This window comes from Notothenia coriiceps, unplaced genomic scaffold, assembly GCF_000735185.1.
Source record: "Notothenia coriiceps isolate Sejong01 unplaced genomic scaffold, NC01 NC01_scaffold00037250, whole genome shotgun sequence".
Taxonomy (NCBI): domain Eukaryota; kingdom Metazoa; phylum Chordata; class Actinopteri; order Perciformes; family Nototheniidae; genus Notothenia; species Notothenia coriiceps.
In genome coordinates this window covers 13,172,900-13,188,191 of record NW_011369951.1, presented here as the reverse complement: position 1 = coordinate 13,188,191, position 15,292 = coordinate 13,172,900, and the positions used below count along the sequence as shown (strand labels likewise).

General features: G+C 40.9%; 1 protein-coding gene and 1 long non-coding RNA gene across 2 annotated transcripts in view; one reads left to right on the top strand and one right to left on the bottom strand.

The window, feature by feature from the left end:
* Nucleotides 1-15,292, top strand: part of tpx2 (TPX2 microtubule nucleation factor) — an 18,371-nt gene that overhangs the window by 82 nt on the left and 2,997 nt on the right. Inside the window, 10 exon segments of the mRNA XM_010796744.1 lie at nucleotides 440-602; nucleotides 691-826; nucleotides 3,182-3,401; nucleotides 3,475-3,567; nucleotides 4,333-4,359; nucleotides 4,362-4,508; nucleotides 4,603-4,749; nucleotides 4,847-4,955; nucleotides 10,111-10,115; nucleotides 14,024-14,030. Coding sequence (XP_010795046.1) covers nucleotides 440-602; nucleotides 691-826; nucleotides 3,182-3,401; nucleotides 3,475-3,567; nucleotides 4,333-4,359; nucleotides 4,362-4,508; nucleotides 4,603-4,749; nucleotides 4,847-4,955; nucleotides 10,111-10,115; nucleotides 14,024-14,030 — 1,054 coding nt within the window.
* On the bottom strand, nucleotides 7,814-9,631 carry LOC104967003 (uncharacterized). Its single transcript, XR_800712.1, has 3 exons — nucleotides 9,530-9,631; nucleotides 8,850-8,926; nucleotides 7,814-7,891 (listed from the first exon to the last, which is right to left on the bottom strand). It is a non-coding gene; the product is annotated as an uncharacterized lncRNA (long non-coding RNA).

The following is a 15,292-nucleotide window of genomic DNA, read 5'->3' as shown; positions in this document are numbered from 1 at the left end:
AGACCCAAACAGCACACAAAGACTAAAGGTAGCATATAATAATGTTAAAATGTGCTAAATATATACACTGCAAAAAACAAAAAAAGAGGAGTAAAAGTAGCTCAGGACTTGTTTTATTTTTTGAAAGTAGCTCTCATCCTAAAAAAAATTGGAGACCCCTGCTCTAAAGGGTGTTCAATAGAATTTGGTGATTAATGATGTTAATGTAAGAGCAGTTAATTATTGACTTGTTAAATGTCTGCTCATAAAGCGTGCTACTACAGTACTTTCACTCAAACTGCTTCTTTACTGAAATATTGCTGGATAGAAACACATTTATAAAAACCTGGCTTTGTTCCGTAAAAAAAAAAAAAAAGCATCCTGATTTTGTTGCGTGGCCAAACGTATCGAAGGTCACGCCAGATGAATAATGCACCTTCTTCCCCTTTTCTTTCTCCAGGCAAAGGCTCTGAAAGGCGCCACCGTTCCCAAACCCTTCAACCTGTCAACAGGCAACAAGAAGAAGGCAGAGGGGCCGAGGGCCGATGTGCCCATGGGGCAGCAGTTCCAGAATCGAACCCCCGATCGCTACCATCCGCGCAGTCGCAAGAGAATAAACAAAGGTGTGTTTGGAGCCAGATTGGTCTTAAAGGCGTGTGTTCTATGCAGAGGGGGTTGGAGGGCCACTTACTGACATCCCGTGTTCTTCAGGACCCTCGGGGGTGAAGGGGGATAAGCTGAAACTCACCCAGCCACACACCCCTCACTTGATGACACGCCGGAGGAACCGCCCCTCCGTCACCAAGAGCAGCGCTGAGCTGGAGGAGGAGAGCGGAGAAACGCAGAATAAGAGCCTCTTCTTAGCCCATAGTCCTTTCAAAGAACTCAGGTTGTTAAGGCGAACACCCAAGGTGAATAGGTAATTTTTTTAACTAAAAGGTATCAGCTAGACATTTTTTCCAGTTAATTTACTTACCAATAAGGCATTTTCTTTGTTTACAGTTTTCTGAAATAGCATTTTAAATATTCAAATTACCATGTATCTCATCCAAATCATGTGCATATTTAACAATTTCAGGAAACGAAATCTGAATTGGATAAACCAGGTTCAAATCTTGTTTTATTTTGTTAGTCATTGATTAGTTCTAAGGCTTTACAGATATGGATTTTGGATTATCTCGTTTTTATCATCTCATAAATCAGATCAGGACGAATACTGGTCACAGCGCATAAAATATCTCGAATTTTTGCATGCTTTTAGGTTCATACAATGTAGGGGGGTGCAAGCAATAATCGACTTAATCGGATTAAAATCGATTACAAAATTAGTTGCCAACTAATTCAGTAGTCGATTCGTGTGACGTAAATCACTTTGTTTACGCCCGTTAAGCTCCAACGTTATTGGTCTTTTTATCTGTCTGAGACATTTAAACATAATATATGTCATGTATGTTGCTAAAAAACATGTATACCGCAGTCTCTAGTGTCGCCCATACTAGTTCTAACATGCGAAAAGACAAACAAATGCGTCATGTAATTATTTTCGATCAGACGAGATCTCTCTCCGCCCGTCTTGTGGTGAGGGGGCGGGGCATTTACACACAGCACGGTGCTCATGCAGGCAACACACTGCGGACGGATGGCTGAGAGAACGCGCTCCGAGGGTGGTTAAACTTTACCCGTCTCGTCTGGACACATGCTCGTTGCAAAAGTTCAATAAGAGTTTAGCATGTAAGGGCGGTAACAACGAGCTAAGTTGTCTAAACATTGTAGCAAAAGTCACAACATCAGACGAAATGCACCGGGTTTCGACTGTCTTTCTAGCAGCTCTGATAGCCCCATCACACAGTAACGTTTCCACTCAGGTCCTAGTATCTAGCAGCAACACCAGAGTGTAACACAATCTATACAAACATGGTTAATGATTAGAATACTGAGTTATTTATCTCTGTTAAAGTTTCAGCTTTCTGTTTACAGTTCTGTCTATTCCACATTACTTTAATACGAATGTTAAACACGTGTTGTTTTTTTGATGTTAAGATTATTTATTAATTTACAATAAAAAGCAACATGTTATTTGTTCAAAAGTGGCTTAGTTAATTTAAATAATATATGTATTTGTTGAATCAACGGTTATTCTCTTTATTGTCTAAATTGTTAAGTTTCCACATGCCTAAAACAACCTCCAACTAAATCTAAAAGTTGATGCCTAATAAGATCGTTTGAGAAATTGTGCAAGCATACAGTATAGTCCGGAATAGTCGATTATCGTTTCATTAAGCTCGATAGATTAAATCGATTATCAAAGTAGTCGTTTGTGCAGCTCCAAATACAATTTTGTATAATCAGGCATGAATGATTATATGAACAAACCCTTCTGTAAAAGCGTATCATATTTGATAGGAATATAACTGAAGAGTTTGGTGATGTCTACGTGCTACTGAAGTTGACATTTTGAACTCAGGTAGAGAAAAAATCATTTTGAGAATAACGGATCCGTTAAAGATTGCAGTGAGCGCTTAGCTAAACCCTCCTGTTCTTTGGATGACAGCTTGCGCTCGACGCCACTCCGTGAAGGTATTTTCATGCGGGGTCATTTGTTTTTGTATAATCTTGCTCGTGCAAGCGGTTAATGTTTGTCATCTCTCTGTAAACTTTTTTTTTCGCACTGTTCTTTCCATTTTGAGATTAATTCTAGCGGAAAGCTAACCAGGTAAGTGTCTTTAGCACACCACGGACGCATCTGAACGACATCACGTTGTCTGAAGAAATGACACCGCCAATGAGAGATTTCGTTTCTTAGGTTTACGACCCTTTGTGCTTTCATCGATTGGTTGCTGATACAAAGGAAATACGCATCATTTGATCCCAGAAGATTGAGCAGCAGAGACCACGCTATACTAATCGATATCTCTGTTGACAATTGGTGCACACAGCGGTCGCGGTACTATTATGTTACGTTAGAAAGCTAACTTTTTGTGATTTTAGGAGAATCTACTTGACGCAATAGACCAAACTATAGCCAAATAAACACTTAAATGTGTATTTTTGGACGTTTTCCTCCAAAAGCCTGAAAGAAAACATGTTATAGAATCAAAATAGCACAAAATCTCAAAATTGACCAGTGCTTGAAAAACGATGTTTTTGCCTGCCGTGTCTCGCCTTAATACGTCCAGGGTTATTCAACTGACTCTTTAATCAGGTTTAAAATCATCGCCGTGGAGCTGAACCGGAAGATCCTGGAGAGCGCAGAGTGCCTGAAGAGACCCCCAGTGAAGGAGTCCACAGTGCCTGAAGGCTCCCAGCTGCAGATTGACAAGAGGCTGCATGAGAGGCAGACCAAGAGGCCCCAGGAGGCCGAGGAGAAGCATCCCAGCTTCAGAGCCCAGCCGCTGCCCAGAAAGATCCTGGAGGGAGTCGTGGTGAGTCCCAGTCCTTTAGCTTTGAGATTGTTTCCATGAGCATGTCACACCAACACTTTCACTCTGATGACAGGGTCTGCCAGACAAGAAGGTTCTGCACCCGACGGTGCCAGAGTCGCCAGCCTTCATCCTGAAGAAGAGGGTCCGTATGGAGAAGTTGGAGGAGGTGAGGACACATCTGTCTTCCCATCAACTGTGCAACTTTGGTCCTACATAGTATACAGTATAAATACTCAGCCAAACCTGTGTTGCATCTTTTTAAGCTAGCTTTTTTCTTGACTTGTTTTCACACGTTTTGCTCGTTTTGGAAATGTATGGTTAATATACCTAATTTTTCACAAAAAGAAACCTCATTTCGGCGTTTAAAAAAGGCCAAAACCTTAAAGGTTCCATGTCATGGCCATTTCTACTGATCATAATTCCATTGTTGACATCTACTGGAATAGATTTACATTGTTCAATGTTCCAAACTCACATTGGTTTCTCATACAGCATCTCTGTATAGTATGTGTATTCACTCTCTGTCCTACACGGCTTGTTGGAGCTCCTGTCCCCCCTCCCTGTGAGCCCAGTGGCCGTCTGCGAGACAGCGAAACCCTCCCCGAAACACCCAAACACCCGCAGCCTGGGAGTCTGTGTGTGTGCACTCACACAGACTCCCAGCCTCGCCACGTCCCACCGTCTCAGGGAGGAGAAATCGGCGGAGCTGCAGCTGAGTGTGTGTGGAAGCATGACATGGGACCTTTAACTTATTTTACAAACAAAAAGACAGCAGATGCAAAGTGAAAGTGATCAGAATTATTTTTCTTTATTAAAATGTAGTATAGAACAAACCTTTATCCAGAAATAAAAACCTTTGGAAAGGGGTCAAACAGGAAGTTTATACCAAGACTTCTCTTTCAACGTAACCAAACGTTTCTCTTTCTGCCAGGTAAAGCAGCCCTCGCCCATCAAGGCCCCCCTCCAGTGCCTCACTTTGGGCTCCCCTTCCAGCCCCAGCTGCAGGAGAACCACCATGTGGAGGTGTGTCCGTTCTCCTTCGAAGAGCGGGACCAAGAGAGGAGGGCCCTGAAGGAGAAAAAGCTGGAGGAGAAGCGCAATGAAGAGGTGGGGGTCTGCTACCACATCCTGTGTCCTCTGACCCCCAGAATGAAGACTCAACAGTTAAACCTCTTCCTCCTGTCTCCTTGAAACTTCCCAGGTGCCTCACTTCAAGGCCCAGCTGCTGCCAGCCTTTGACACCGTGTTCCTCCCTGAGAAGAAGAGGCTGGAGCCCACCAAGCCCGAGCCCTTCAAGCTGCTGCTGGACGAGCGGGGGGCCGTGAAGAGCAGTCGCTCAGAGCAGATGGTACCATCACTTCCATATTTTCATCCTCCATCATGACCATCTTTTACTTGAAAGTCAGATTTATACCTTTTTTTTCTTTCTTTTGTTCTTCTTGTAGGCCAAAGAGGAGCAAAAGCGTGAGGAGGCAGCAGTGTTCAAAGCCAGGCCCGACACTGTCACTCACAAAGAGCCTTTCCAGCCTAAAAAATGCCCGCGGGCTCCAGTGGGTAAGTCTAAACACCCCTGCACTCAGGACGTAGACATCTAAGCCTGCCATTGGCTGCATATCTCTTCTGGAAGCAGAATGATGTGGAGCCAGTCGCTCACGAAATGTGACACTGAACTGAATTTTAACGGGTTCTGCACTCACATGATGCTCAATAAAAGGTATTTTGCGCTGGTGTTGCCGTTTTGTTCCTAAACAGAGAGTGGTGCTGCCAGACAATGCTCAAGATTGTCCGATGGCTGCATGTAGGGGCGCAAGCTAGAATACACAACTTCAAAAAAGAAGAAGAAATCTAGATCGCAAAATAATTAAACAAGCGAGTGCCTGTTTTTCCTGGCCAACGCAACTTCCAACAAGAGTCATTTGGGGGGGCTCCTAGGAAAAAAGGTTGGGAACCCCTGCCATGGTGGTCCACCGGAAGGGGAGGGACTTTGCCACTCTATATAACCGGAACGCTCCAGAACATTAGCTAGGCTGTAGATTGGCATGTTATTTATTATTCACCATACTTACAATGACCACCTGTTTCATCTATTAGCAGTTTTGAACCGCAGTATACACCAATTTAATGTTATATCGGGTATAATCAATATATACTCAAGTTGTCATATCAGACTATCATCAGATAGACCTGTAAAAAAGGTACCCCCATAATATATTGCCTGGTAGCCTCTCTAATATTAACATTGCCTTAAATGGCCTTTTATTTCATAATTGTGTTTTGGTAACCGTCATTGTGTTATGTGACATGTGATGATGAATAGCCGCGTTCACACCGGAGTACTTTTCCTACTTTAGTTCCGATATAGTTCTGAAATGTCACGTTCACACCAAAAAGAGCCGGAACTAAAATTAGTTCATGAGCACCTTTTTACCCCCTTTTCCGTCCCTGCTAGAGAGCAGGGACTCTCATGCGGCTCTCTTGTGAGAAAAGAGCTATATTTCTGATTGGCTGGGCGGATTGCAAACCACGCCCAGTAAAACTCCAAAAAAGGGTTGTGAAGCCACCATTTTATTATCCTCGCATTAGCATTATTAGCATTAGCCCAGCGCAGAAACGCAGAGAAACTAACTTATGGCAACACAAAATAAAACATGGGAGCGGTGGAGATGAGGAGGTGTCGGCGTTCTGGCGATTTACTCGGAAGGCTTCAGTAGAAGCTGCTGGGAGTCCCAGCAGCTTCTACCAAAGCCAGTCCCCAACTCCGGGTACTTCGGCCGGGGATGTTTGGGCGGCAGTATACGCCGTGAAGTTGTTTGCGGCCTGCCAGTAACCCAAAGCAGAAAATAAGAAGAAGTGACGTCAGCGGCATATTTAACAAACTCTGATACCCTTAAAGAAAGGAATATAGCACTCAAGGTCTCAGGAAGTCCACTTGACTTAATTCTCGTNTCCAAATGAGATAACGCTGGGTTCAACAATCTGGAGAAAACACACATGTACGCATGGTAGACCTCACGAAAATAACTCAACTTTAGGGAATGTTCTAATGTGAACATTAGAACATTCCCTAAAGTTGAGTTATTTTCGTGAGGTCTACCATGCGTACATGTGTGTTTTCTCCAGATTGTTGAACCCAGCGTTATCTCATTTGGATCGTCCTCTGGTTGAAATGTAGCTACTTTTAATAGAAGTGATCTTACAAACTCTTCTTCCGCAGATCAGCAGCAGGGTGAAATGGCCGCAGTGGAGAGCGGAGGAGGCTACAGTCAAAAGCGAGACACAGGAAATTCACAAGTAAGTTAAATAGAGTTTCGCTGTTTCTCAAATCCGATGATCGCCAGCCGAGAGACCGTAACTTTAACGTAACACGCTACACCATTTGACCCACTTATAACAAATGATATGTATTCCCTTCGGTTCGGTTTGAATCTGTCATCCATCTCAGTCGGGACTTGTACGGGTTGTTGATTTTCTCTCCGGAGCACATGTCACCGGGGTGGGGAATGGGCAGGTAAATTTCGCCCACACGGGGTGTTCCCGTCAAACCGCGGCACTTCATGAGCATTTCGCTCGGCCCATTTGGCTGGCCTTGGAGGGGGTGGCTAGAGGAGTGTGTCAGTTTATAGGGCAAAATTAAGTGGGAGGGAGATGGGTGGGTTTGGGGGAGGAGAAGCCGAGCCCGCCGCTGCTCTGGAGAACGTGTGGTCCCTCCCATCCTCTCCCACCCTGCGTCCCCTGGACTTCTTACTACAGCAGCACCGGTCTCTGGGAGGGACTGGAAACAGACGTGCATAGTTTTAATATTATGAAGGGCGTTTTTAGAGTACGGCAATATAGCAGGGTTAGATTTACAAACCAGTTCCATAATGTATTTGGTGTAATTTAATTTGTATTGTTAAATCCACCCCATGAATTTGAAATTATACGTTAACATGTTTTTGTTTTGTTTTTTTTCCTTTTGTCTCTTTAGTTCAGGTTCTGAATTTTGTTTTAAACATTGTTTATTACTTTGTAATTTCCCTGGTCTTATTATTCTAATTCTATTGTCTACCCTGCGAGTTGGCGTTCACTTATTGCTAACTCTACTCTAGTTTTCTCATACTCATATGTATCTTCTCTGATTGGATAAATGCCAGCTCAGGTTCAGCAGTGAGGTTTTGTGTCCAATTGTTGTTACATCAAGTTTATTATTTGAAATTAATAGATAATATATATAGACCGTAGCGAGGTTGTCTGAACTCGACATGAATGTTGGGTACCATTGTCAGCCTATTATTGTGACATGTACGGAGGTGCAACTGATCTCTTCGCTACTTAGTATTAGTCCAGCCTGTTGCTGGACTGGCTTTTTGTTGTTGTCGGTCTGCTTCTAGTCCATTGTATGACATCTTATCCATGTTTTCATCTCTCCAGGACCTCACTCCTGGGGTGTCAATTCGACTGCAGTGGCTGCCAAACACGAAGGCCGAGAGGAGAACGGCTGCTGGTGAGTCCTGGAAGAGAAAACTGAAAGAAAAAAGATAACAGACGGAATCTATATAAGTGAAAATACATCTTGCCGTCCTACATACATGCTAATGGTACAAATCTAGAAGATGCTGTCCAAAATTATCCACTAACTTTCAAATACAAATAAACTGATGCTAACACACAATTGGAACACAACCCTGAATGCTGCTTTAACAATAAAACAGATGAGTAAATAGAATTAGAATAATAAGACCAGGGAAATTACAAAGTAATAAACAATGTTTAAAACAAAATTCAGAACCTGAACTAAAGAGACAAAAGGAAAAAAAACAAAACAAAAACATGTTAACGTATAATTTCAAATTCATGGGGTGGATTTAACAATACAAATTAAATTACACCAAATACATTATGGAACTGGTTTGTAAATCTAACCCTGCTATATTGCCGTACTCTAAAAACGCCCTTCATAATATTAAACTATGCACGTCTGTTTCCAGTCCCTCCCAGAGACCGGTGCTGCTGTAGTAAGAAGTCCAGGGGACGCAGGGTGGGAGAGGATGGGAGGGACCACACGTTCTCCAGAGCAGCGGCGGGCTCGGCTTCTCCTCCCCCAAACCCACCCATCTCCCTCCCACTTAATTTTGCCCTATAAACTGACACACTCCTCTAGCCACCCCCTCCAAGGCCAGCCAAATGGGCCGAGCGAAATGCTCATGAAGTGCCGCGGTTTGACGGGAACACCCCGTGTGGGCGAAATTTACCTGCCCATTCCCCACCCCGGTGACATGTGCTCCGGAGAGAAAATCAACAACCCGTACAAGTCCCGACTGAGATGGATGACAGATTCAAACCGAACCGAAGGGAATACATATCATTTGTTATAAGTGGGTCAAATGGTGTAGCGTGTTACGTTAAAGTTACGGTCTCTCGGCTGGCGATCATCGGATTTGAGAAACAGCGAAACTCTATTTAACTTACTTGTGAATTTCCTGTGTCTCGCTTTTGACTGTAGCCTCCTCCGCTCTCCACTGCGGCCATTTCACCCTGCTGCTGATCTGCGGAAGAAGAGTTTGTAAGATCACTTCTATTAAAAGTAGCTACATTTCAACCAGAGGACGATCCAAATGAGATAACGCTGGGTTCAACAATCTGGAGAAAACACACATGTACGCATGGTAGACCTCACGAAAATAACTCAACTTTAGGGAATGTTCTAATGTGAAGTAATTTAGATAAATACGAGGAAATCCACGCCAAGTGCTCAAAAGGGCCAGCTAGCATATTAGCTAAGCTAACTAGAAGTCAACACAACAAGTAATGTTCAGAACAACTGCTAAGTATTAGCTTAAGAGACCGACATAGTTTAAACTGCATTACTCACTGTAACCTAGCTAGCTCAACTGAATATGACAAACTTCAATTTATGTGGATGAATTGTGTGTGGATGAAGAACTAGAGTTACTATTACACGGTTAGCTAAAAACCGACAATTAGCAGTTTAGTAGTTGGTCACTTTTAAACTGCTTGAGACACGAGCTAGAAAACATTACAATATCATACTTTAACCGTAAATACATGTAGGAAATGTATACTATTATTCTAATTGCTGAATAATGCTTCGTTTATAACATTCCTCTGAGTTTAAAAAGTTCACTTACTGCTCATAATTTGAAGACGGGAGGAGTTTCTCTGCTCTTTTTTCGGGTTGACACAACTTTTCACAACTTCACACAAACTTGACGGACTCCCCTTATGAAGGAGAAAGACAGATGCGTTCGATTTAAACACCGGGTTAGCCCGACACCTTCGTGGGGCACGAACACTGAGCGTCAGGCAGCAGATTGCTTTTTATTGTGTACTGTTAAACGTTGACATTATACTTTGACCATAAAGTTAAAGACTAATGCATGTAAACTACATTAATTTACATTTGGTTTTGATATAGCTCTTCATTTAGAACGATCCTAGTTGATTTGCAGTCGGAGGTAATTAAAAGGTCATTTTAACACACAATAGTGGAAATACTGGTTATCAGAACAGTTGACCACATGACCAAACCTTAATAGCATCTCATTGTGAAAGGATATTTAAAAAAAGAAAGACCGTTATGTCTTAAATTCTACTCGATTCTAATGCACGTTGGCATCTTTACTGTTTACTGTACTACTGCAATGAAAAAGAAGCGCACCCCTCTGTGAGCTACTTGCGAAGGATTGTTGCTTTCCTCCAATGGAACAAGTCGTGTTTGCCAACGAGCTTAAACAAACCAATGTGATTGGCCTAAAGCGGAGAATTGGGCGGGACAAAGCAAGGTAGGTTGTTCCCCTGAGCATGATTGACGTTTGGTTATCTGTTTTCCGCTTAAATGGCGCCATTTGTAAATAGGTTTACGCAAATATTGATATTTCCCGTTACTCCTTCTGTGATATTGTATTACCATTTAGCAGTGTAAGGATGCCATTGCTTATATTATGCTTTGAACACGGAGGAGGGAAAGGAGGAAGGCGGACTGGGTATTTAAGTCTTGCCTCCGTGGCCGCTGGCCGCGCCCTGTGGGCTGGGAAACAGCAAGGAGGCGGGAGGAGGCCGCCAGGGTGGAGGAGAAGAGACCCCATCACACTCAAACACTGGCTGTAGCCGCGCTGGGAGGAGAAAATGGCTCGCTTGTGGGAGGGCTTACATTTATTGGGATGTACGAGGGGGCTGTCAGTGAAGCAGCACATGTGCCCATGTAAACAGGACGGAGGGTGGAGTCCATCCTCAGGCCAAGCATGCATCCTCCAAACCTGTCTGCAGTCAAACACACTGATGTTGCTACAGTTAGTGACAGGAATGACCATTTATCTCTGATTTATATCAAGCAGACAGCGACCCTTTCTAACAATGGGTTGTTTCAGTTAAGCAGCTTGCTGCAAGTGCACAATCCACTGACTCCCTTTAGAAGTGAAATAAGTAGCAATATCATAATATTAGTTAAAGTCCTACATTTCAAAGTATGGTATTATCTTCATCATGTAGCCTTTATATTTATTCGGGGGTCTGCAAGACAAAAAAAGAGAAAGAAAGATGGCCTACAACAATTATGGACATTTTTAGATAATAAAGAAAAGTTGCCCATACAACAAGAATAACAATAGAGGTGAGAAGGTAAACATGGTAATGGTTGGGTTAATAACTGCAAGTCAGCACAAATGGCCACTGTTATAATCATAAAGGCTATTAGGCTATATTATAGCATTCATTATGACTGATTATTAACATTTTTGGGCATTTTATAAGAACTTTAAAGGTAGATATTTTGACCTTGAAAAGCACCATTGTTAGTGATAACATTAATAATTGCTCTCTCTGTTCCAGCAAGTCAGTGTGACAATGAGCCCGCATGTGAAAATACCAGGACCCTGAAACTAAAGCTGCATGAAATTCAGCGGTCATTCATTTAATGATTTACACACCTTTGCTTTTTAACTGTGCAATGTCAACATGTCTGAAGCCCTGCGAAGTAAAGACAAACTTCAACTCTAAAATACATTGATCCGAGTAAAATGTCCTATAGTAAAGTAGAAGTCTAGAGTAACATCAAATAGAAAGAAATCAGTAACTTAAAAACATATTGTACTTAAGCTTAGAGTAAATACTCTGCTTTTTCTAAAGTAAATCAGTGAGCAAATTTAGTCTACCAATCTTCGTTTATCTTTATTAAAGAACTAAAAAAAAAATCCATGTGCAATATTGCTTTCACCTAAAAATTCTGAATGACTTGCATTATACGTAAATTGGTGATAATGTGCGTTCCCCTCAGTAGAAAGAGAAAGCATACAGAAAGAAAACTTATGTCCACCAAAATTAAAAACAAAACAAATTAAACATACAGTTTCCATGTTGATGGACAAAAAAATATTGATAAAAACAGCATTTGGTATGCGAATAATAAAAAGTCACTTGGTGTCAACGTTGTCTCCCTTTCCAATAAACCATTGCTCGCTAATTATTTCAGTAGGTCAACAATTAAAGAATAAACCATGGAGTAAATAGTTGTTAACATACTGTATCATCAGGCTAACAGAAGATATGCAATTTCTCTCTTAGCAAGAATGGGTAACATTTACAAAATAATAGATTTTTGATGAATGATCATTAAAATTAAAATGAGTCTAAATAGTTGTGGTCCAGATGTGTTCAAAAATCCATTGGAAGATGTGATGATGAACACCAGCCCAAACCTGGCAAATGATCATCATCATTTGTAGATAATGGATCTTAAAGCATGTACATGCTTAACTAACCTTTAATAAAGCAATTATTTAAAATCCTGTTAAAGTTATGTAATGCAGTAGCCTAATCACCAAACATGATTGTCACCTGCAGTGTTTCGTGATCTGATATTATGAGGTTATTTTTATACAGGCCATTCATCCCAAATTAGAAAGCTCCGGAGAGTATGTCTTTAATGGACTATATTCATAATTTTAAAGGAAAAAATGACCGTTGTGTCATGTGGGGGTTTCTCTGCAATCAATTGTTATGAACTACGTTGTTATAAGTATTATAACCACTTGGTCTTCCATTAACTGTGACATTTCTAAAAAAAACTGTTCCGACTATACTGTATGAGTCTTTTTACTGCAGCTTTTTGCAGGATGTGTCGAAGCTGCATCCCACGCTGATAGAACTGTTGAGTTTCAGATGAGATGCAAAGTCACTTCCTACAGTCTGCTCAAACTCTCTTAATGTTCCACGCAAATTCAGCAACACATGCAGGCCAGCATGACAAGTATCACAACAATTAACACGAAACTGCACTGATAATTTTCACCGTAAAGTCATCAGTGAAACCCAAAGCAGGCTGGATGCATTTTGAGGGTTTGCTAAAGATCGCAGATCAGTTTCACGGATCTCAGCCTGCGACAACAGGAAACGAGAGAAAAAGCGCCACTGACACAACTGAAACCTGCCTCCATGAAGGTAAAGCTGCTTCTCTTCTCTCAACGTTGTTTTCTGAATAATAACTTAATAATAAACTCTCAGTTCGGCTAGTCTGCACCATTCAGCTAAATATACAGCCTGTAGACACCTGTCCATCGCTTATCTCATGGATCACACAAAGGTTTATCATCTTAAAAGGCATAGTGTATTTTTAAATGAGCTTGTTTGAATTATTACAAATAGATTTTCACATATGTATTCATTAACATGATGTTACTTTATTCTACTTTAAAAGTTTTTAATTTAAATTGAATTGGCTTTATCTGTCATTCTGTGTTTATATCTGTGCCTACTTTTCTGTTTGTCCCTCATTGTAGATAGCTACTTTATCTAAACTGTGATATGCAATTCATTTGATCACACTCAGACATTTTAGTATTTTATGATGAATAAATAATTCAATTAAATCATAGCTTAAACTTAAAAAATAACAAGAAATGTCCCTTTCTGTTGACCGTCACAAGGCAAATATACTCAATTAATTAAAAATCTATCTCTCTTGGAGCTGAATTTTTGACAAGTTGTTGACTACTAAATGAATTGCCAACTATTTTAATAATCAATTCATTGGTTTGAGTTCTAAAGAAGTCAAAATTATCTTATGTTATTCTTTTTTCTATTTTTCTTTGAACTGGCTATGTTTGAGTTGTGGAGAAAACAGGTAATAATTACTGACCTAGTAAGTGATTCATTGTATTTATAGAGGTAGGTGATTCCTAGGGAGAAAAGACAGTTACAACACAATTATTCATACAAATGAGAATGTATTTATCGAGAAAATAATCAACAGATTCATCAACGAAGAAATTTATCGTTCATTGCAGCCTTCATCTCTTAACATATCCCTCGTAGATATCACACATGCACATTTTGAGCCATGGTTCGCCACCCCTGGAGCAGATTTTGGGGGTTTGGTGCCTATAGCTCAGGGGCACCTCGTCAGTTCCCTATAGGGGAACTAGCCCCTTTCCTTTTACCATTTTTGAAACAATGCTTTGAACATTAGGGCGTGTAGACATGCTCTTTGTATTACATTTTAGCCAACTTTTTTCAACTATTGATTCCAATTTTTTTTATTTGAATGAAAACAATATTAATTTTAAAGCTAAAATGGAGCAATCTCTAAATTCTGACTTCTGGAGTTTTAGTATTGCACAATAATCCAAAAGGCCTGTCCAACCAAAAGACACATTTTATGAAGAAACATCCTGTTGATTACTTTGCTGATAAATAATGTTTGAACAAAACACTCAACGTCATGGAGATTAGGTGTCAAACGTTTTAAGTGTTATCTTTTTATTTCCTTGTTCTTCTTTCTGTCTAGCTTTGACCCCTCCATGTTCTGTCTGTGATCTGAGGCGATGGAGAGCCCACCCTCCACAGTGAGGCGGAGGGCCTGGATCAACAGCCGCCGGCAGCGCTCCACTCTGGAGCCGGACCCCGAGGGGCCGTTATGTACCCTCCCCTCGGCCTCTGTAGCTGCCGACGACGACGTCTTCTCTGACGGTGAGTCCAAACTGAGCAGGGTGTCATAGCTCTAATCAATTTGTTGATTTAGTTACAGATAAACTGAGCTCAAGCATATAAGCATATGATCAAGCATTCCAGGGAAGTAGTAGAAGATTGTGTGGGCCCATGTCACTTCTGCTTTTAATACATCAAATATAAGAAATTACCCGGTTGAAAATTGATTCACATAAAAAATGCTTCTTCTTTTAGAAATAGCTAAATAATATTATTATTTCCTTATTTCCTTTCATAAAATATATTCCAAATTAGGTATGCATGTTAAAGAAGACAACTATAACATAGAGTGAAATAATATGAAGAGTTGCTATTTTATCAGGATTTTCAGTAATGCTAAATGTTGTGATTTCCACAGGATGCTTTACTGGAAAGATCGAGAATTGGCTCCAGAATTGTGGGTGAGTCATCTCGCTTTACTCCTTTTGTTTTTTATATTGACATTTTTAGACTCAGTCTCTGAAGGTGAAGGTGTCAGTCGTTTGAAACCGGTTGAACCAAAAGTAAAGTAGAAAGTGGAAACTCTCTGAGGTCAGGTGTTCCAGGAAGACGTTGTAGAAAGGTAGCCACAGTATTGTTCTCACCACAATAGACTTGATGCATTTCTACTGTTCCACTTGGAAAAAAACTATCTTATTTTTAGTTTAAAACCATAATGTCAGAGTGCTCTGAATTGAGATCTATCCGTGTTAAATAACAAAGCCATGACATGATGCAGACAACATTTTAAGGCAATGTTGACTAAAAAATAATGACTCAGGATATTGATGCAAACATTTCAACAAGTCCTTGAGTCTGGGTTTCACAAAAATACACAATTTGTGGTTTGGAGTAAGATTATTTTGTAACTAGACAAAAATAACAGTTCCTTCTTTCTGTTATGAAACTGAAGGAAGGATATCAACCACCCC